Source organism: Aspergillus thermomutatus (assembly GCF_002237265.1).
Source record: "Aspergillus thermomutatus strain HMR AF 39 chromosome Unknown NODE_17, whole genome shotgun sequence".
NCBI classification, from domain to species: domain Eukaryota; kingdom Fungi; phylum Ascomycota; class Eurotiomycetes; order Eurotiales; family Aspergillaceae; genus Aspergillus; species Aspergillus thermomutatus.
In genome coordinates, this window is record NW_020798065.1 from 133,705 (window position 1) to 155,794 (window position 22,090).

General features: G+C 53.6%; 5 protein-coding genes across 5 annotated transcripts; 2 read left to right on the plus strand and 3 right to left on the minus strand.

The window, feature by feature from the left end:
* Positions 1 to 380: 380 nt before the first annotated feature.
* On the minus strand, positions 381 to 1,667 carry CDV56_108928 (NAD-dependent epimerase/dehydratase family protein; the record flags this gene model as incomplete). The annotated part of the gene is made up of 1 exon (XM_026762547.1): positions 381 to 1,667. One exon carries the CDS (start codon positions 1,665 to 1,667, stop codon positions 381 to 383), a length of 1,287 nt encoding a protein of 428 aa, XP_026617816.1.
* A 721-nt stretch (positions 1,668 to 2,388) lies between these two features.
* CDV56_108957 (spherulation-specific family 4 protein) lies at positions 2,389 to 4,048 on the plus strand (the record flags this gene model as incomplete). The annotated part of the gene is made up of 4 exons (XM_026762576.1): positions 2,389 to 2,432; positions 2,803 to 2,994; positions 3,145 to 3,502; positions 3,728 to 4,048. 4 exons carry the CDS (start codon positions 2,389 to 2,391, stop codon positions 4,046 to 4,048), a joined length of 915 nt encoding a protein of 304 aa, XP_026617817.1.
* A 1,877-nt stretch (positions 4,049 to 5,925) lies between these two features.
* On the minus strand, positions 5,926 to 6,891 carry CDV56_109008 (endo alpha-1,4 polygalactosaminidase; the record flags this gene model as incomplete). The annotated part of the gene is made up of 1 exon (XM_026762627.1): positions 5,926 to 6,891. The coding sequence occupies one exon, from the start codon at positions 6,889 to 6,891 to the stop codon at positions 5,926 to 5,928; it is 966 nt and encodes a 321-aa protein (XP_026617818.1).
* A 1,938-nt stretch (positions 6,892 to 8,829) lies between these two features.
* Positions 8,830 to 11,201, minus strand: agd3 (putative extracellular serine-rich protein; the record flags this gene model as incomplete). Its single annotated transcript, XM_026762667.1, has 2 exons — positions 8,830 to 9,096; positions 9,141 to 11,201. The coding sequence occupies 2 exons, from the start codon at positions 11,199 to 11,201 to the stop codon at positions 8,830 to 8,832; spliced, it is 2,328 nt and encodes a 775-aa protein (XP_026617819.1).
* Positions 11,202 to 13,280: 2,079 nt separating this feature from the next.
* gtb3 (glycosyltransferase family 4 protein) lies at positions 13,281 to 22,036 on the plus strand (the record flags this gene model as incomplete). The annotated part of the gene is made up of 3 exons (XM_026762724.1): positions 13,281 to 13,355; positions 13,408 to 13,497; positions 13,553 to 22,036. The coding sequence occupies 3 exons, from the start codon at positions 13,281 to 13,283 to the stop codon at positions 22,034 to 22,036; spliced, it is 8,649 nt and encodes a 2,882-aa protein (XP_026617820.1).
* Positions 22,037 to 22,090: the final 54 nt, after the last annotated feature.

Here is a 22,090-nt window from a genome sequence, read left to right on the forward strand (position 1 = left end):
TAACTGGAGTTTCTCAATAATGCCATCATCCAATAGTCATTTGAATTCAAGGAAAGCTACAGAGTGCACGTGGAGTTTCGATCATTCTCTCAACCGAGCGACAAAACAGACAAATGTCCAAAATCTCTCGTCAATGACATATTAACACAAGGCCGAAACTGTGGCAACACAAATGGATGAGTATAGTCCAACCAGGCCGCGCTCAACATTATGACCTGAAGAATGCTTTTCTATGATGCAAAGCCATGCAAGCAACAAGATGGGCAGGTTTTCAAAGCCGCCAATTATTCGAAAATGAGGACAGGGAAGATGATTGAGGATATAGAAAGAAAGTCCACCAACGCCATACCATAAAAAATGACATGCAACGACCATTAACCTCAAGTAGACAGCCCACTGACTTCCAGGAAATTGCACAAGCTCACACAAGCATCCTTGAGTGACTTTTCTGTCTTCCAATTGAGCTCTTCCCGTGACCTTGTGGCGACGGCGACACAGGAGCCAACATCCCCTGCGCGGCGATCAGCCGCTCTTCTGGGGATGTGCTTGGAGGAGACATCCTCCATGGTCTCGACCACTTCCTTGACAGAGTGTCCGCGACCGGTTCCCAAGTTGAACGTGCGGAAGTTCTCGGCCAATTTGCCTTCGTTGGCAGTATTGAGGGCCGCGATGTGACCACGAGCAAGGTCGGTGACGTGAATGAAGTCACGGACCGCTGTACCATCCTCGGTGTCCCAGTCAGTTCCGAACATCTGCAACTCCTCGTACTCGCCTGTCATGACCTTGACGACGACTGGGAGTAGATTTGTGGGAGTCTGTCTGGGGTCTTCTCCAAGGAGGCCGGACTCGTCACATCCGATGGGGTTGAAGTACCGCAGAGCCACAATCGTCCATTCTGGGTCGGAGGCCGCGAGATCAGCCAGGATGGCCTCGCAAATCCATTTGGTACGTCCGTAAGGATTGGTGATGCCCGTGCAGCCGGGCTGGACAGCCCGTTCCGCACCCTCGTGGTCCCTATAGACTTCCTCCTTGTGAGTGCAAAGCTCCTCCTTCAAGGGGAGACCGGAGGTTGCCAAGGTGCCGTACACGGTGGCCGACGAGGAGAAAATAAAGGTTTTGATGCCATAGTCACCCAGGGTCGTGGCAAAGTCGATGAGGCCACTGACGTTGTTGGCATAGTACTTGAGTGGGTTCCTGATGCTCTCTTCCACTGCTTTGTAGGCAGCGAAGTGGATGACACCGGAGATTTTAGACTTGGTCGTACCCCATCGGGTCTGAGTCTGGTGCTGTTCTAGAAGGTCCCGGAGGGCAGCAGTGTCACGATAGTCGTGCGCATGCAGGTGCAGCGAAGGCATCTTGGTTCCCTGATGCTCATGGTACCTGGACGCTAGCAGTCTGATGCGGTCGAAGACGTTCTGGAAGGAGTTGCTGAGGTTGTCGATCACGATCACATTATAATTGGCCTTGAGAAGTTCCAATGTTGTGTGACTTCCAATGAAGCCGAGGCCTCCCGTGACAAGGATGTACTGGTCGAGAGGGAAGTGGCGCAGAAGATCTTCAAGATGACCATCAAACAACACGGACGACTGCGTTGCGGGCGTGTCCACGCAGCTTGGGGAGCAAGGCTCCACTGGAGTGCTTGCGTCGGATGGCTGGTGGCTGTCCATTGATGCTGTTGATCACCAAGCTGAAGATGACGCCGAGATTGGGAATGATATGCTAAGCAAATAGGAGATTTTTGGACAAGGCTGACCGCACTTTGGAAGGAAAACGAGGGAGCTTGTTCGGATGTGCTTGTGTCTTCAACGAACGTGGATGAACCCGAACAGATCGAAGAAACGAAGGAAGAGTTTTATACTTCGAGGGCAAAACAAGCACCACCTGGCAGCGGCTCGCAAAGTTATGGCCGCCCTATTCAGCTGGGTCAGGCAAAGAGGGTACGATGACTTGCTTGATCTACACCGGAGAATAACTATAGAAGCGATTGGATGCAAATGAGAACCAGATGGACCTGATCTCGTCAGAACAGGGGTACAAAAAGGCAAAAAGGAAAAATCACTAAAGGGGAAACAAGAATGAAGAAATCGGCCTTAGCCTCTGGAAAAGCAAAGGCAAGGATGAAAAGAAAAAAATGAACAGGAAAAAAAGAGCGGGCAGCCTTGTTCACGGAGAAAGGCCTAGATGTTTGATGCTTCTTTGCCTCCCTCTGGAACAATGACAGAATCATCGAACGAGCCTTGAGCGCCTCCAAAGGTACTACTCCGTGGTCAGGATCTTTGGGACCAGAACTTGGACCACATGAGGTCAGGAAGAAAGACAACTTGTTCTGCGAACTTTAGCCTAACTACTAGTCTGCGGTCCTGGGACTGGGAGGGTCTGCTGCATGGCATGGTCGAGATCCGCCCCGCTCGCTCTATTTCGGGCGCGATTGTGTTCGATGCCCGGACCATATTATTAGTTTTATGCCTATGAATTATGATCTAACTGACCACGGTTTTATATTTCTTGACTCTGATGCGACCAATCTCACTCCGAAACAGTGAACCACTGGAACTCGGGAAGAATTTCTTGCGTGATTTGTCTAGGGCTGACTTGGACTACTTATTTCTTAGTCTTCCGGCGCCATGTCCGGCATACTTTGACGATGGTCTGAGAGAAATCCACTTGATGCGTTTCTCCTGGTCCTACTGTGACGCTCGCGTCGATTAGTGTCTTTTGCCTTTATTTTTGACTCCTTTTTCTTTTTTTCTTTTTTTTTTTGAATTATTTTTTTACAATGCTTGAAAAACACGTGAGCAATAGACGCTGTTTGCAAAGCCGGCGCTCTCGAATCACTCTAGCCGTCCTTGTCTTTATCGCTGTTCTGGCTGCTGTGATCCCTCCGGCGGTTGTGGTGACACTACACAAGAAGAACGATATGGGCCCCAAATCGAAGGTCTTTGTGCCTCTCTATGTGTACCCTGCACCCGGAGCCTGGACTCCGCTTGAAGATGTGTATGTTGTTCCCACGTTTCCAACACCCTGCCCCGACCTGATCCATCATCCCACTATTGAACCACTCCATCTGGCCGGTTGAATTGCCCCAACCAACGAGGGGCCGTCTGGAAAGTTCTACTGCAAACCCAGCGCAGCTAAACGCCACAGGATCTCCAAACACCCAAACGTCAACTTCACGGTTGTGATCAATCCTGGGAGCGGACCGGGACCAGACGCTTTGCCTGATGCCAACTATACATGCGAGATCCCGAAGCTCGCCTCCTACGAGAATGTGCGGCTTTTAGGCTATGTGGCGACGACTTATGCGAAGCGCAACATCTCGCTGGTGCGCCAGGACATCGAGACCTATGCGGCGTGGCCCACCAACAGTTCCAACCCCGATCTAGCTGTTCGGGGGATCTTTTTCGACGAGACCCCCCAACAGTACGATGAGGAAGCCTTGGCATACCTGCAAGAGCTTACCGATGTGGTGAAAAAATCGCCTGGTTTTGGTCCAGATCATTATGTATGTTTTTTCTGCTTTTTTTCCCTGGTAATTACAGGTCATATGGTTACCATGCGTATGGGGGTATTGTATTTTTCCTTTTTTTTCCCTCCTCGCTTACCACCTTCCTTTTGCCATCGTATTGATCGCCTTTTTGAGTTCGTCTGCAAAGTATTTGCTTTTTTCCAGTCAACCTGTCCAGTGTTATTGTCATGCTCCGTGCTATGCTAATTGCTGCGCTGGCAGGTTGTCCACAATCCCGGGGCGATACCGGATTCGCGCTACCTGTCGACAGCCGATTCGACAGTGGTGTTTGAAGCGACCTATGACACTTTTCAGGAACGCCATGGGGCCAACTTGTTCGCGGTGATCCCGGAGAGCAACCGCAGCCAGCTGTGTGCGGTGATCCACTCGGTGCCGGAGAGCGTCGAAGGGACCGCGCTCCGTGGACTGGTCAAGCAGGTTCGCAAGGTTGCAGAAGAGATTTTCATCACGCACTTGAGCAGCAACTACTACGCCAGTTTTGGGGGGCAGTGGAATGAGTTTGTGGATTTGATGGCGAAATGAGGCGATACTACCCTACTGCAGATGAATATGATAGATCGTTTGTTGTCTTGGAATTGTTAGTTTGGTTAGTAGACTGGTACATGAAAGCATGCGGCTGTAACAGTATTATCAATGTAATTTGAAGATAAGTATCTTACAAAGGTTACAATGTAATACCGCAACCATGACAGTTAACATGACAGAGTATATATACAAAAAGTCAAGATAGCACGCATCTCCCCGCAATCCAATACCGATCAAGTAACTTAACTTCAAAAAATCACTTCTCATTCTCTGGAGCAGACTCCGTTTCAACTCGGTAGAGAGGCAAGACCACTGAGGTAGTGACATAGATCTGAGGTATTTGATTCAGTTTTGCGTATGGAGATTACCCACTGTCCATGTCCATGTCCATGTCCACTGTACTCCGTACCTAACAACGGAGTACAAAGGCACAAGGCACAATGGACTACTGCGTCTGATGCAGGGGTACTATGCATAACCCCCGCTACGCTAAGCTAAAACCTAGACAATCAGTGGACGGGGAACAACTGGACATTGCTTGGCGGGGGTTCACCACTGCCTTGGCCATGGCCATGGGTATGGGTGTATGAATGATTCCAATGTGGAAGGTAGATAATCGAGATGTTGGGATTGGACTAAGACATACTCCGTACATTGATGCTGATGCTGATGCTAGTGTGTTGTCATCACGCCATGGATGGAGGATATTTATAGAAGATTAAGTTAGGTTGTCAAACAGTGGGAGTTTGCAGTTTGCAAGAAGTGAACTTTGAGATGGATATGGTTGATGTATCTGAAACTGAGCCAGGTTCAAAACAGAGTGCAACTCAACTTACCTCGTACTATTGACTACCACCTTGGATTTGGAATAGCAACCAGCATATACAGTAGTTACAGATCTAACCAGGAGTACGGAGTAGGAGTCGTCTACCGCGGCTCGTTTCAATGAGGTTACGAGGTGAGGTCAAGTGGCCCGCTTCTCTTCCGTGTCGGCCCTGACTGCCTATTCAAGTAGACTAGACTAGTATACAGAGACTCTGTCTGTATGAAGTTATTGATTTGAGTGCGGGTACGAAGGTACCTATTCCAAGGATGAACGAATGAATGAATGGGTCCAGTCAGGAACAGAACCAGAACCAGAACCAGAGCAGAACCACTTTCTGGCGCCGGATGACAAACTCTATCTCTCTGCATTACGATTTACGGACGTCGGTTGTTTATCTAGGAGGTCCATGGATCGACTGCGCTAGAGTTGATTTTCCATCTGGTGAAACTGATCGAGGTCTCCGTACTGTAGACTTTGGCTCTGCTCAAGTTGATGATGGAAACGAGTACTCCGTACTACAGAGTAGAATCAATGTACCTGTACGTGAGACATAAACTAGAATAATAAACTTTACCTGGGACTGTTGATGTACGGAGTAGATACGAATAGACTGAAGAAGACGCGATCGGCGGTTGGATCACGATCAGATCCACTGACACTAGAGAAAATTTCAACCAGCCTAGTGTTTCAATCTCGAACCATGACAGTCCAGAATCCATACCAGAGGCTAGGCTATTCGTGTGTTCTGATGTTCTCCGCTGGTTCATGCGATGGACGGCGGCTACGCATTACTTAGTAGTTGGTAGTGCTACAGTAGAGCGCTAATAGATTGCACTGTTTGTGGTTGAGGCCTGAGGTGACTTGCAGGAGCTTGGATCTCTGCCTGTATTTTTATGATCGTCGTCGATGTATGAGACTGAGACTGAGACATCTGGTGATGCAGATATAATTAGTATACTGAAGGAATCAAGGTTAGTGTCAAATAAGTCATAGATGATAGGCGATATGAAACATAACTCCGGCGCCCTTGCTATCAGACAGATTAACGCTAACATGTCTCAATCCAATTGTCCAGATCCATATTCTTAATCACGGTGGAAAAGTTGGCCGACCCGGCAAACTCACAGGCCGCGGTCTTCTGCTTCGCCGTGACGGCGAGGTCATTGTTGGTATCGTCCCCCTTGGGATACTCGATGTGAAACACGGGCTTGCCGTTCTGCGGAAACACGGCGTAGGTGTCACACTCGCCGTACTGCGCACACTGCTCGTTGACACTCCACTGCATGTTCTTGATCACCGACGGGATGATGGCCCCCGCGTTCTTCAGCCCGACCGACATGTTGCGCGCATGCGCCGCGTTCGCCAGGAAGTTCACAAACCGGATCGAGTCCTCCTGCGTCAGGTCCAGCCCGTTGTCGTTGTCGTACCCGTCCACATTGTCCGGGTCCACCCCGTCGCACCCCTTGTCCCGAGCGAGATCCAGCCGGTCCAGCATGATCTGCCGCACGCTCGCCGAGCTGATGTTCAGCCATTTCTCCCCCGGCCAGCCGTCCAGCCCGTTGCCCAGATCCGCCGCCTGGAACTTGTCCTTGTCCGGCCGCCAGTTCTCGTAGCTGCCCGCGGAGAAGTAGCAGATCACCTTGCGGCCGGCCTGCTGCAGCGCCGCGATTGTGGACTGGTTGTTGTTGAACATGTCGATGTCGTACACCGTTGCGTTGACCGACGTGTCGTTCAGCGGGTACAGCAGCTCGATCTGCCACGTCGTGCCCACCGCCGGCTGCCATTTGGCCGTCGTGTAGTTGCCTTCTTCGCCTCCTCCTGAGCCTGAGCCTGAGCCTGAGCCTGAGCCCTCTTCACCTCCCCCGCCGCCGCCCAGGCCGATGCCTAATCCGACACCGAGACCGACTCCCAGGGCGATCACAACGAGGAGGACGAGCGCGAGGACGAAGAGCTTCTTCTTGGTTGTCCATGATTTCCAGCCGCGGGCCGACTGGCCTTTTTCAAAGGGAGTCATCGTATGACTGTATATGAAGTCAGATTGAAGGAAATTGGCGAATCGAATATATGGCGGAATCCAGGCCCACGTACTTGAATCCTCAATCAAATATATTATTCACAGCATCAAAGAGTGAATGAGGAGAGAAGAGCGTAAGCGCTGAAGACTTGTCTAGACTGGACCCTACGGTTGGTGATATGAGTCCAGACTACAGACAAAGGGAATAATGCGGGAGCCTACGGAGCAGGACTAGTCCGAATGGGGCGATGGGCTGACAGTCGGAGGCTATTATTATTGTTCGAGGCTGAGCTATATACATATCATATTTTATCCATTCACATTCACCATGATTGACTGTAATTCAACCCTTTCATATATACTCCAATGAACTTCATAACCACTGCAGAAGTAGCAACTTCAAACCCTGCGATTGCCATTGCCATTGCCATTGCCATTGCCAACTGATCTGCATCTGCGTCTCAAAAGGTCTTAACTCAACTCAAGAGTCAGAGTCCAGAGAAAGCATGAAAAGTCAACCTGGAACCTGACCAATCATGCTTGACCAGACATCCCATTTCTGGGGCTTCTTAGCGCCGGACACTAAATCTTAGCGTGTTGGAGATCTTGTACCTGTCTGTATCATACATGTATGCAAATAGGTCATAATAATAACAATGAATCCAACATAAATACAAAGTACAATACACATAAATACAATACCTCGGTTCCAAGTCCCACCAAGTCTGACCCTAGCGAACTGACTGAGTCGCAACCACGGTTATCCATCTTAGTACTCCTGGATACAAGCTTGCCAGCTGCCACGTTGTTGACACTTACGGGAAGACTACAGAGTAGAGTATCTCCGGTGGATGTCTAGTCCAAGTAAAAGTAAATAGTTACACTGGCAGTGACAACTGCCTCTATCTATGATGTATCATGTATCCATGGCACACAAACTCAGACTCAGTCAAAGTCAAAGTCAAAGTCAATTGAAATGCACAAGCAGACCGCTGTTTGCTGTCACTCACACTTACTGAAGAGAAGACTTGTAAGTTGTAACCAGTCACATCCTGCCAGGTCATCTGCCCTGACAGAGTACGGAGGACAGATTCTGCAGGGGTTAGAGTTGGACTGTGGAGTGGACTGTGGACCTGAGAAGCAAACAATGTAAGACTTGCATGCGCTGGTCTGTACTCATAGTTTAGGCCAGTCATATTTGACTAGGTAGTTACTACTCTGTACTCATGATTTGAGGTAGAGCATTCAACAGCAAGCATGACAGCGCAGTTGCAGTTTGCTTGCAGATAGCTACTAGCTACTAGCTACTACGGAGAAGCCCGACCGTCTGCTACTGCATGATCTACTCTACTCATAGAGTGATATGCATACTACCATGTCTGTAGGATTGATGTGACCATGTCAGTGTCAGTTAATTTATCCTATGTATGGACCAGCTGACATGTCTAAGGTACAGTCTAGATACAGATACGGACATTTCAGCCGAGGCGCTGGGCCACTGCGAAGTAAGGGGTAGAAGGTAGATACGATTCCGGCCGAGAGTTCTCCGATCTATCACTAACCTAGTTCAAGCCACGCCACGGGCGAAAAGTAAAACCGTTGAGTTGAGTTGACAGAGTCAAAGTGGATAGAATAGAATTCGACTATTGAATACTGAGTTTGCGGCCGTGCCATGGCTGGACTATTGATAGCTAGGATATAGATTAATTACGACAGCTGTCCAAGTCATGTACTTTGGTGATGGTATGGGTGGTCTGATACGCAATCTTGCTTAGGGTTATTGTTGCTAACCGTGGACGTTAGAAATGATTCAGTTTCTCTTGGCCATTGGCCTGTCTACTTGACTCTTGGCATGATGCTATACGTGCTATGGTTGAGGATCGCAGAGGTAACTGTGGACATTGGACAACACTATGACTATCATTATCATGTATACTACTACAGAGCAATAGGAGTGGACAGGGTAAAGGTCACGGGAGATCCGGACAGCTGCACCCACACGGTCAGTGGGTCGCTTCCCAGCTGCTCGGTCGTAAAGCCCTGCGTGCTCGTGGGAGCCACAGGGAAGGTCACCGGAATGGGCCGGCTGCAGGTGTTGCCGTTGGCCGTCACCGTCACGGCGGTGATCTTCTTGCTGGCCACCGCATAGGACAGAGCGTAGCCACACTGGTCGCGCTCGTACCGCGCAAGGAAGTTGTCGGACATCTACATCGTCAGTGGCCATAGAAGCAAAGGATGAGGGGACATACCTCTTGATGGGTGAGAGTGACCAGAGGCCAGTCGACCAGGCGGACGAACTCCTGAACCTGCGTCTCCACCCACGCCTGGAAGATGGAGTACTTGGCCGTCACGCCGTTGACGGTAATCGGGGTCACGTCCGCATTGCGCAGATTGGCCTGGTGGAACATGTAGCCGTCGTGCCACAGCCCGAAGAGATGGCGCATCGTGTCGGCCTTCTCCACGGCCAACAGGTCGTCAAACGTCCCGCTGCCGGCGGACGTGTCGATCCACTCCTGCACCGTGCAGGCCGGGGTGTCGCAGTTGTAGTAGACGCGCGTGGCCCAGCGACCGTTGACCTGCATGCCCGCGAACCCGTCCGACTCGACGGTGGTGAAGTAGGGCCACATGCTGTTCTGCTGGTTCATCAGCACCGGGCGCGTGTTGTCGCCGACGCAGTTGCGGATGCCGTTGTCCCACCACGCCTGCAGGGCATCGCCGTTGTGCAGGCCCGTGATGGCCGGAGGAATGATCCCGTTCGAGGTGAAGTACTTGGCCTGGTCCAGGCTGACCTGCTTCAGCCAGGCCTGGTTGAAGGAAATCTCCTTGAAGATGTCCGCGTAGGTCGAGTTGTTCTGCTCCTCGTGCGTGAAGGTGTGCGAGATGTGGCCGTACGCGTCGCGGTTGGCGGGGGTCGCCCACCAGACCAGCAGGTCATCCAGCTGGGTGCAGGCGGCCGTCCAGTCGTAGACCGTGGGCTTCGCGGGCCAGAGGTCGGTCCCCGTGCCCAGGGGCTTCTTGAATTCCAGGGGAGTGTCGGGGGGCGAGTTGTACTCAATGCCGCCGCCGTTGCAAGCGTCATATCCAGCATCGGTGGAAGACGCCTGCTCAATGTTGCCGTTCCCGTTGTGGCCGATCTCGACAAAGTAGGAGCTGCCGGCGTTCATCTTCGCGCTGATGGTGGGCACCCACGCCGAGATGCCTTCCAGGTCAGCGACGGTGATCCGGAAGGTGGTTCCGTTGGGTTGGTAGATGTCGGTCTCGAGAAACATGTCGTCAATCTGGGTGTTCAGGTTGACCCGGCGGTGTCCCGCGTACAGACCGCGGGTGATCCAGGTGATCCAGGCGTGCTGCAGGTAGTTGGACGTGGCACTCCAGTCCGTGGCAAACCCGATGAAGAACGCCATCTGCTCGCGTCCATCAAAGTTGTTGATGACCGCAGCGGTGGTCTTGGTCGAGGTGACCGAGTTGGCCGCGAACTGGGCGATCTCCTTGGTGGAGGTCGTGTTGCTGATCGTGGCCGGGTAGTGCCAGAGACCCTCGGTGCTGACACCGGCGCCGGTCTTCAATCCCGCGGTAGGGAAGTCACTGGTGTCGGTGAACGAGATCAACTGTTCCACGCCGGTGGCGCAGCAACCGCCGCTCACTGCACTGGCGCCGAAGTTGGGGCCGGGGTAGACGTCCCACTGCACCATCCGCACGCCGTACTCGAGCTGGTAGGCGTACAGCTGGTTCCATTGGTCGGTGGTCAAGGCGCTCTGGTAGCCGGTCGTTCCTCCGTAGTCGTAGCTGACCTCGGCAGCCACGACGATCCCGCCGTAGTTGCCGACAGTGCTGGAGTTGAGATCCGGCAGGGTAACACCCGCCTGGGGGACCAGCAAAGTGGTGTACGGGATGCCGTATGCATTAAGACCGGAGGTAGCCGAACCGGCAGACGAAGAGTCCTTGGCGATCACAAGGATGTTCGACAAGACCGAGCCGTGACTGATGGGGCTGGCCGAGGGGGTGGCCGAGGCGATCACGCTAGAGCTGAGACTGAGAGACATGGTGGAGGATGAGGCAAGAGAAGAAGCAGAAGCCACAGGTGAAGTAACGAGTGTCGTGCCGGTGGAAGTCACCGGGGTGGAGGTTAACGAGAGTACAGCAGACGACGTGGTCACCCCAGTAGATGCTACACTACTGGTCGAGGCAGTGGTCCGCGATGGAGGCACAGATGTAACAACTGTCGGCTGCGAGGTCCAGACACCTGGGGGTGTACTGCATGTTATAAAGCCAAAGAAGCAGCCAGCCTGAATCACCCACGAGAAGACCATTGCGAAATGGCCAAGGGGAATGAGGATGACACGCTCAAAAAAGAAAAAGAAAAAAAGAAAATCACAACACAGAGGAAATGAACGAGTGACAGGGTGGAGATGACCCTCTGGAGGAGTGGACTGGAAGGATCGTCGACTGGAGGTCAGACGGGAGAGAAGGGACAGAGAGAGAGAGAGAGATCGAGTCAAGATGTGTACATGTCTGATGATCAATTGCATTTATGTAGGAACCATGCATGGGACGAGCACACACAATGGGCCAATGGCCTGGAAATCTCTTTTTTCCCTGTCTGATTGATCCGCTACAGGGCCATAGCTCCATCCATCATCATACTCCACAACAAGATCTTGGATGATGAAGCCGAAGGAAGGAGGAGTTAGGAGAATTATGATCGAATCCCCATCCACCATGTGGTCGACGAGCGTAGCCACAAAAGGTTAAGAGAACCGAGTCGACGAGTCTACCGCGACTGCCATTGATCCATCACGTCTAGTCTCTAAGGTTCCAGGGTCAAACAAAGCGAGGAATGGGCCGGATCCATTAGCGTCCTGGCTTCTGGCAACAGGATTGAAGAGGTTTTAGACTTAGCAAAGAATGAGCAATGGGTCCAGATGAGCCGCTGGGGAAATTGGAGGGCTGCAGTCTCTACTGAAGACTAAGAACTAGGGATTATTAATAGCATCACCAAGACACCAAGGAAGAATCGAGTCATGGAGCACTGCATTGCATGGTCTAGGACTGAGGTACATCTGCTACAGCGGTCTGTCAGGGCAAGGTACATTGGTATTACAAATACAGTAAGAGTATTGCAGAAATCTCATTTCAAAATACAGACCATACAGACCATACAGACAATACAGACAATACGGAGTACAGACAATACATCAAGCAGCAACCCCACTTGGACAACTTTAGGGTCTTGTCTTTGTTTCGCACTTTTTCTCTTTCTTCCTCCAACTGCATCTCCTGGATGTTCGGAATCCACCTCGGGCACGCCCCATCAAGACCACTTGGACGAAAAAGCAAAACCAAGGATCGAGCCAATGGGTCATTGCTACCAGAAACCCCGATCGTTTCCACACCGTGTTCTTCTACGGAGTAAACATGGCAGAGCGTCATCGTGGAGTGCTAAGGTACTGGTTCTCCTGGAACACTCGTCGCTTCGGCCTAGCATAGATGCAGTCTGCATGGTCCTGCTGTACATCCACCTGGCCAGGCTCGGAATAATTCCATCCAGGAGGGAGTGATCTCAACCGGACGACTCCGTAGACCAGAAGAACTTTACCGTGATGGCTGCCACGCTATTGACACCTCCCTATGGCCCCATGGGCCTTGGTTCTTGGCCCTTGGTGAGCTTCTGCTCCTTCTCGGATCCAACCAGATTGGAGGATTCGAACACTCTGAACCAGAGTGCATCCCAGTACGGAGTAATCCTTAGTCTTTTCCTAGTAAGGCTGTTTCATCACATCGGGCCAGAGACCTCGCTTCTTAGCGCCATCTTAGCGCGGCCAACTGTGACTACGCAGGCACAGGCTATTTTTGTCTGCATTGACGGGCAGACGGACGGTCCATGAGACTATCCATTAGTCTCGTCTAGTCTCGAGAAATTCCTTTGATTTTGCCGAAAAACACAAGAGACGAGAAAAGTACAACCTTATGATCATCCCTCCACGCCACAGGATCCGAGCTACCAAAGTTGGGCGAACACCGCTGTCTCGCTTTTTGAAGGCAAAGTCGTAGAGGCTGGTAGATGCAGGGTTGATTCATCGCTTGCCAACTCTCTGACCTGGTGTTGGTTGATCCGTCCTATCGTTTCTTTTGCCGTCTCACTCGTTCGTTTATACTTCGTACCCTGGACGCTCGTTTATGCACGAATGCTCGCCATCGACTTCGCTCGACGTCGCTGACTCCGAGTCGATTGTGCAGTAACACGGTCATGATCTTCTAGAACGACTGTATTGCTTTTTGTTTACATCGTCAGGCTCACAGAGTCCTCTTGTCTCTCGCTTTTCTACCGTTCCCGTCCCTCGTTCCCATGTCCGTTCGTACTCCTACCGTTAATTTCTAATCGTATCATCATGGATTTTTCCAAGCATGATGGTAAGCCTCATCCCGTTGGATGGGATCATATGACGGATCATTGGTGGCAGTTTGTATGTATTCCATCTTCTGAGACGTCATGGCCTTGCTAACTTGGTGATTCAGGTCCTCGTCGGCTTGCTACTTGGTAGCGTAGTAATTGGGTGTTCGTACCTCTTCTTCGCAGGCCTCACTAGAGCCCTCAAATGGTACAAGGTGGGTATCCTCTTACCATCCTTTCCTGGGGACGTGGTTGACCATCCATACCTAGTCGCGAGCTCAATCAGAAGTTGTGCCCAAAGATGTCTCTGATAGGCTGGACAGACTATCAAGGCAGCAACTGACCTTGCCCAACGTCCAGTTGGCGAAGAAGCCCTTGTCGTTTGGCGTCTACTTGGGCTCTTTCGATTCCCCGCCAACCAAGGACCAGTGTCGGCTGTTGAGTCAGTGGGATCTGTTGATCGTTGATCCCTCGCAGTCTGGTGTTGTCGAGGCCATCTCGTTGGTCGAGAAGAAGCAGTTTTTGGGCAGAGTAGACCTAGGTTCCGGATCAGTCTCGACCTTGGCGGCCATCGACAAGATCGAGAGCGCATTGACTAGCAGATTCAATGGCGCCGCTTTTAGCGGCATTTTACTCGCCAACTGGGAAAGCAGCTTCAACTCATCCGCCATCAGGAGACTGGTGGAGACTATCCATGCCGTTGGCCTGCCCGTCTATCTGGAGACCGCCCCTCCAGACTTCCTCGCAGATCACAAGACTCTGCAAACCGACGCAATTTCCGGTCTGGTCATCCGCAATGCCTCCGTCATGCCCGCAGGCGACAAACGCGACTACTTCCAAATGATCAAGATGCAGCCGACCATCAAAGCGTTTGTTTCGGAAGCCTGCATGCGCGATTTCGTGGTCATGGCCTGGGAAACTGTCGACGATAACGCTCACTTGTCCAATGCGGTCATCCAGCGGTCTCTGCAGTGGTGCAACTTCTACAGCGCCATCACTTGGATCGGCCGACAAGCTGCCTTGCAGGATGCCTCTCTCAACGTCAAGATTCCCGAACCCTTGTCTGCCTTCAGTTGGTTGAAGGAAGCCGAGATCATGAAAGCTCACGACATCTGGCGCGCGAATCTGACCATCGAACAGGATGCCGTGGACAGAGACGCATGGAACACCCTGCTGTCCTACTTCCCCGCTCTGGAGGACGTACTCACATCGTCCGAAAGCAAGCCACAGCTCATGGACCACTCAACGATCTCGGTTCGTGATCCACCAGAATGGGTGGCGCAAGTCAAGTCGCAGGGCAGCCCGCTGTCGATCTCAATGGCAGGCGTGGAATACAAAGAGTTTGGCTGCTTCCCCTTGGGATCTGAAGCCACCACCATCGCTTTCGCCGAGGTCCTCAAGTCCCAACAGCGGCTCAAGTCTCTTGGATTGCTTCACCCGGTTCCGTCTGAAAAAATTCAGAAACTTGGCGCCCTCCTGCGGAAATTCCACGATAAATTCGCCGTGTCCCATTGGTCCGACTCGCCCAGTCTAGCCGCTACGATCAAAGAACTCGCCAATCTTGCATCCCATGACTCCTTGCGAATCCATCTGGGCCTCGATTCAGGACTGCGCAAGAGCGCTGATGTCCGCTTCTGGGCTGTCTACCAGACAGACTCGGACGGATTTGAAGTGTTTGCCTCGAAAAACGCTCAAGGGCTAGCAGGAACCGTGCTTCACACATTCTTGTCCGCGAGGGGATTCCCCCGTCATGTTTGCTTCGAAGCGGAAGCCGCTCTGGCAGAGTGGTCCAAGGACATGAACGAAGACACCGGACTGCCCCGCCGTCTCATCCAAGATGTTGATGCCTTGAGTCCCGAGGAGCGCTTGCTCTTGCTGCAACACCTTTCGCTGACCGATGCAAAGAGTGAACTTTCGGAAACCATCTGTAGGTACATCCGCAGGCAACTCATCGATGCACCGTCCCTTGCGCAGCTCAAGGAGCTCAACACCGTCTCGTATCTCGAGGGATCCCTTCCCTCAGAGGCCTTGGTCAAAACCCGCGTGGACTGGTACCGCGATCAGGGCTGCCGTTATCCTTCAACCTCGGCATGCCTTGCCTTGTTTCTGGAGACGGATGCTGTTTTCACTCGCATCCTCCGAGAACGCCGCGAGAGTGATCTGGCTCAAATCACGAACGCCCTGTGTCAGCTTGTCCAAAAAGACCAGATCGACGCCTATGCTGATATCATGACACTCTCCCTCTTCTGCGCAGCCAGGAGAGGTGCATTCGACGAGATCTACATGGAGGTCACCGATCGCAACCCCCTGTTCAACGACCAGTCCGATCAAGCTGCCGCGTTCGCCGAGTCATTTGCTCTCGGATCGCGCTGCGAAGCATACTTTGACATCTCACCCAGCGCGTTCGGCAGGTTGCTCTCCGATCGATTCAGAAGATACTACAAGGACCGAGAACTGCCGGACTGGATCAATGGCGCTCCGCAGATGGCTACGTCTTATGCTGGTGCGCAGATCGATGTCAACCCGGACGACAAGGTCAAACCGATGCGTGGGTACCAGCGCTTCACGTTCCTCAGTGTCTTCGCTGTTCCGGCCCTGATCGACATTCTCCTGCTCACCCTCTACGGCCGCGGCTTGTACCTCTCCACCGACATGGGAGATGACAACATGCAGAGTGCCTCCATCGCTCTGATGATCTCTCTGCTACTGTCAGGTGCGGTTGGCACCTGGATCGCATGCGGTGGATCCTACTACCTTATTTCAATGGCTTTTGCGGCGACCAACATGTTTGTCTTTATCAGACTCATCGCCGGATTCGCCTTCACGGTCGCGGTTGGACTGATTGGATTCATCGTCATTTCTGCCGTCAAAGGCCCAGGTCCCGGAATCGTCTTCTACCTCTACCTCGTCGCCTTGACTCTCTACTTTACTATATTTGCCTGCCTCGCCTGTTTCAGCTACCCAGGATCCAAGTTCCTCTCTGGACGCAAGGCAATCTTCGCGTGCATCCCAATCCTTTTCATCTCCCCAATCGTGACGAGGTGGAGTCATCACGATGTTGTCATCTACCTGATCGTGCTCTACATCTTCATCGGACTGCTGCTGCTCAGTTTGCGGTCTGTTGCCTCCAAATGGGTCACCTGGTACCAGAACATCCGAAGGACAGATGACACCGAGATCCGCAAATGGTATGTTTCTACCTATGGCAACAACGACGAAAAGTGCTTCGGCAGCCTGAGCGATCCGGCTGTGCTGAAACTTTCGAGGGAAGCTCTGTTTCGCGACGTGATGGCTGAAGTGTCCCGCGGAATCTTCTCCAAGCCGAAAAAGGATCAGCTGGTCCTGGAACTTGCCAGAGACTGGGAAGCGACTAACTTCCTCCTGAACTGGTACTGCCGGTATGCCGACGTGCCCAGGCCCATCCCTTTCAGCTCTGGCTGGAATATCCAGACCAAGGTCGGTCTCGATGTGCTCCGCAATTCGCAAAAGGGCCAGCGCTTGCACAACTCGTTTATGCATTGGCGCCAGTCAAGCCGCGAGATCGGCTGTGGTGTTCTCTACTTTGTCTTGGCTCTTCTCGACAAGTGGATCGAGCACCTTACCGGTGGCTCTACCGCTGGTTTTCTGCAAGTTTCCGATGCCGATACCCGCTATGCTGTTGGTTTCGGCCTGGCATATTACCTGATCGGCGCTGTCCTCATTGACACCAAGGCCCAGGAGCTCCATGATCTCATCGGGGGTCAGACCAGTCTGGCTGTGGGGACGTCGAAGGATATTCGCCCCTCGCAGAAGCGCGACGTGAGGTTCAAGAGGAAAGTGTATTGGAAGACGTTCTTCAGGTATCTCATGTGGCAGGTATGGAGTCTTGCCTTGTCAACTGCGTTGCTCTGGACGTTCAGGTCGTCAAGCGATGCCATGGCCATGTTCTGCGCCTATGTGCTCGCGTACACCGGCCTGCTGTGGTATCAATACACGAAGATTTTCTCCGGTCCGCATGCCCTCAAACCATTGCTTGCCGGTGTCGTCGTTGGTCTGCCCGTAGGTATCGCCCTCACAACCTGTGTGCCGGGCGGTTCAAAGTTCGGGCAAGTGATTGGCCTGGGAACTGCGACCTGGACTACGGCTATCCTCACCCTGCTCACTGCGAAAATGGGAATGCCAAAGAAGGTGGATTCGCCAGTCGACCTGGGTAAGACGTTCCACGCCTACACTACCCCGTGGGCGGATCCCGAATGGTCTCAGCAGGAACTGCAAACCTTCTTCGAGAGAATCTCCCTTGTGCCTTCGGACGCGCGACTGAAACTCGAGCCTGGTGTCCATCCTGGAATCGAAGTGAAAACTCTGCTGCTTTCGCGCAGAGAAGAACCGAGGATTGAGGAGGCTTTCCCCAAGGCCCAAGATCTTATCAACCTAGCTCTCGACGCTTGGGGTAAGGGGGAGATCTCGATTGAGCTCGTTCCCTTGGGCGCCCTTGGTCCCGGCATCCGCGCTTTGAGCTGCAGTACCACGGACCAGCTGAAATTGGCCATCGCTGTGGGACGCGGACTGGATCAGCGCATCGATGTCAGCAGTAACTGCCAAGTCATTGCTGAGACTCTCCTTCACGCAGTGTCCGAGTCAATGCTGCGGATGCCTCACGAGTACGCGGTGCTTGCCGAATCGCTCGTCACGGCGGGAGTGACCGAGACCATGGCACGGCAGCTTCGCGAAGAAGCCAACACGCCAGTCGTCGTGCGGTGGGCCAAGAAGGAGCTCCTCCGGCAGCTATGTCTGGGTTTCGAATGTGACACGCATTGGGAGAGACTGCCCAAGGCCATCCGTCAGGCTTTGCTGCATCGTTGTCTCGGCAAGCCTTCGCACTTCTCGGACCGCGACAGGCAGTGGCTTCAGGATCACCTTTGCCGCTTTGACACCGCTGACCTGGATGTCCACGTTGCCAGATGCAATCTGGGAGCCGCCACCGCCGTCAGCATTCTCGATTACGCCCACTACGGCACCGGCGAAGAGGCCTTGTTCAAGGATTCCGAGACGCCGCTGTTCATTCCCTACGTGCCGAACAAGCTGCCTGCTGCTCTAGCGTTCATCAAAGATCCCCTTCACAACTTCTGGTACTCGATTGCATCCGCCGTCAAATTCATCATCATTGCCTTGATCGCCGATCCGGAATTCCAGAGAGAGTTTGACTTTGTGATGAAATTCCGCTCTCCCATCATCCGGGTGCCGTGCGTGTTTCTACTCAACATGATCTGGTCGTACTCGAAGGTTGTGCAGGATATTGCCCTGTCATTCTTCCTCTTCCATGGTCGTGACAATGTCAAGCGTCTCTGGGACGAGACCAAGGGTATGACCATTAGCATCAAGAAGAGCAGGTTCATGGTCCAGGGACTCGATGGGACCTTTACTGCTTTCAAGCACGACGACGACGACGGAGGCTTCAAGGTCTACTACTACAGCGGCGAGCACAAGACCGAACCCGAGGGAACCAAGTCGCTCAAGTACGTCAGCACGTACTCCAAGGAGATGCTTCTTCACATTCGGCAAGAGTTTAAGGATGGAAAAGCAATCAACGAGTTCCATTATGACTACCGCGCCCCGACAAAGAAAAATTTCAAGTTGACCCGAGGGTCCGAAAGCAGGGTCCCAATGGGCCGGCGTTGCATCCGCGGCGACAACCATTTGCAGAGCGTTCAGTATAACCGCAAGGGTCTCATCGAGGCAGGCTCCTACATGAAAGATGGCAATCTGATCCGCTTCAAGTACCACTACCGGAAGAATCCCCGGTTCGGCGACGAACTGCTTCGAGCGGAGTTTGTCCTCTCGCACATTACCTGCACTGTCTCCTGGTGTGCTCCTCCCGTCCGGCATCCCGAGAAGGTTGAGCGGTGGATCCCTCACTCCAAGGTCACCGAGGCGACATTTGTCCAAGGTGCCGATGTCTACGAGGCTCGCTGGCTATACGACCACAAGTTCCACCCGACCATCTTCACCACTCTCAACGGACAGAAGATCCAGACGCCGCCGATGATCGAACATGACTTTCTCGGTGTCCTTGCGAAACCCAAGTACACCAGCTTTGTACATGACAATCCCCTCTTCTACTGCGACAGCCTCAGCTCCAACACCATCACCCGATTCCTTGGGCTCTCCACCAAGCGGTTCCCCGTCTCGACCTCGCGGGCCCGCTCTCTGGTGTGGAAGGCGTGGAAGGACCGTGTCGACTTTGATGGCATCATCGTCCGTTGGATGGATGAGCGACTGCTGCGGAGAGACAAGACGCTCGCGCCGTACTGGCGCAGCCGCGACCGTGGTGACCTCGCCTCGGCGAAAAAGTACCTGGATCTGCGCGCGGACACCGTCATGGCGAGTGCGGATCTCGACGACAACATTTCCAGCTGGACTCCCATGGCGATCAAAGTCAGTGATCTGTTGAACTTTGGTCCCGGTGGTGATGCTGTAGTCAACACTCGGTCCAAGGATTTCGGTTCCGACACGGAAAAGTCGCTGCATGTGATGGCTGCTGATACAGGCACCTGGCCGAACGAAGGAGGTGGTGTGTCTGCCTGTCGTCGTGATATGATCAACTCCCTCCGGACAATCAAGTGGCACATGATCTGCGAGTCGGCAAACGACTTTGGTATTCCCAAGCATCAGACTGAACAGAACGTGCTCTCGTTGAAGATGATCCCTCTGTGGGGGTTGGACTTCCTGACGCCGACACATGGTCTCTTCAAAAACAAGCTCGACTCGGAGGTGGAAAACGTCACGTCGGCCAACGACATGGATATCAAGATGAACTTCATTCCGATCCTGACGGCATTGGTCAAGGGTGCTCGCGCCATCGAACTATCCAAGGCCGACATCCATCAGGCCACCCGGGCGCTCGTCAACCTCAACACTTACTTCCAGGACTCGCGACACTGGACCCAGGTCTGGAATAGCGACATCGTCAAGGAGAGCTGGCGGGATCTCTGGCTCACCCAGGAGATGCCCAACACGGTCCCTTCGTCCCAGTGGTTCCATACGGAACTTCCGACCCTGGGAACACTGGACGTTGCGCTGGAACTTTGGTACCGCTACCTGTTCATCTTCTCGATTCCAATCCCCGAAAAGATCCCCAGTGTGTTCCAAGCTTCGCATCACAGTGTCAGTGCGTCTTATGGGGTCGTCTGCAAGATCAAGCGAAACTGTACCCTCCAGATCTGGGATCACGCGATCAGCTGGCGTGAAACCAACCTCTGCCTTTCGTCTGCCCTGTGCAAGCTCTCTCCCTTTGTTCGAAATGCCCTCCTCGGATTGATGCGAATCACCTCCGTCATTACGCTCCATCATGCGGACATCATCTCGCCTTGTGCCGATTTCTTCAATCCCGGATGGGAGGTGGAGATCGGTACCTGCCAGGGAACGATTGAGCATCGCAACATCTTCCGCCGCAAGGTTGATCCCGTGGTCAACGGTATCACGGACATGCAAAAGTTTGCCCCTGTGAAGGAGATCAAGTCGCAGCGCCCGACCGTCACCATGTTGTCGCACGTGTGGTACGCCAAAGACATCAAGACCGCGCTGCTTGCTGCCGACATCATCATCAACCAGTGGAAATTCGACGACTACCACCTGGACATTTACGGAGCGATCGACAAGGCGCCTACTTACTCCACCGAGTGTCAGGAGATTATCGCGTCCAAGGGTCTCCGTGGCCGGGTCACCCTGCGTGGTAGCGCGGACCCGATGAAAGTGCTCGAAAACACCTGGCTCTTCCTGAACTCGTCCCTGTCCGAGGGTCTGCCCCTGGCCCTGGGCGAGGCAGCTCTGACTGGCGCGCCAGTTGTCTGTACCGACGTCGGCGCCTCCCTCCGTGTGCTCAGCGACCCTGACGACTTCTCCCGCTTCAGCGCCGTCGTTGCACCCAACGACGCTCTCGCCCTGGCCAGGGCGCAGATCACCATGCTTGGCCTGCTCGGCGAATGGAGCCAGTACGCCGAGGACACCGAGCCAGCGCCCGTCCTCACCTCGTCTCCCACCCCCGAGGACGTCGCCAAGATCACCCGCCGCATGTACGAGAAGAGCGAGCACCGGCGCAAGCTCGGCATGATGACCCGCAACATCGTGCAGAAGTCGTTCAGCGGCGATCGATACCTCCGCGAGCACGAGCAGATGCTCTGGATCGGCAAGTCCGCAAAGACCATGGCCGGCCGCTACGCCGGCGCCGGCGCCCTCACCGAGCCCCTCGACATCGCCACCGCCCTGCAGCAGACCGAGCCCATCGAGGAGGAGGTCATCACCATCCCCCAGAGCGCCGTGCACTCCTGGCGCTCCTCCGCCGCCTCCGGCATGTCCACCCTCTACAGCACCGTCTCCGGCTACCCCATGCTGCCTCTCACCCGCCCGGCCTCCATCCGCTCCAGCTTCAGCAACTTCTCCACCGCCACCGACTCCGACTCCTTCATGCCTCTCCCGGGCAACGCCAGCCTCCCCGTCTTCGCCCCCCGCCAGACCCTCTCCTTCGACGCCGCTTCCGGCGCCGTCACCCCCACCGGCCGTCTCTCCCCCTCCGGCCGCCTCTCCCCGGCCATCAGCCGCCACCGCCACTCCCACGCCCGCTCCATCTCCACCCTGGGCCGGGAGCAGCTGCGCGGGCTCCAGCGCGAGGAGCCCCATCCGTACCGCAACTCGGACGTGAGCCTCGTCATGCGAGAGGAGTTCCTCCAATCCAGTATCTTCAAGTCTTTGGAAAACAGCAACAGCAACAAAGTCTGATCTCCTGTCACCACACCTTACCCCGCTCACCACATCTATACCCTCTGCATATAT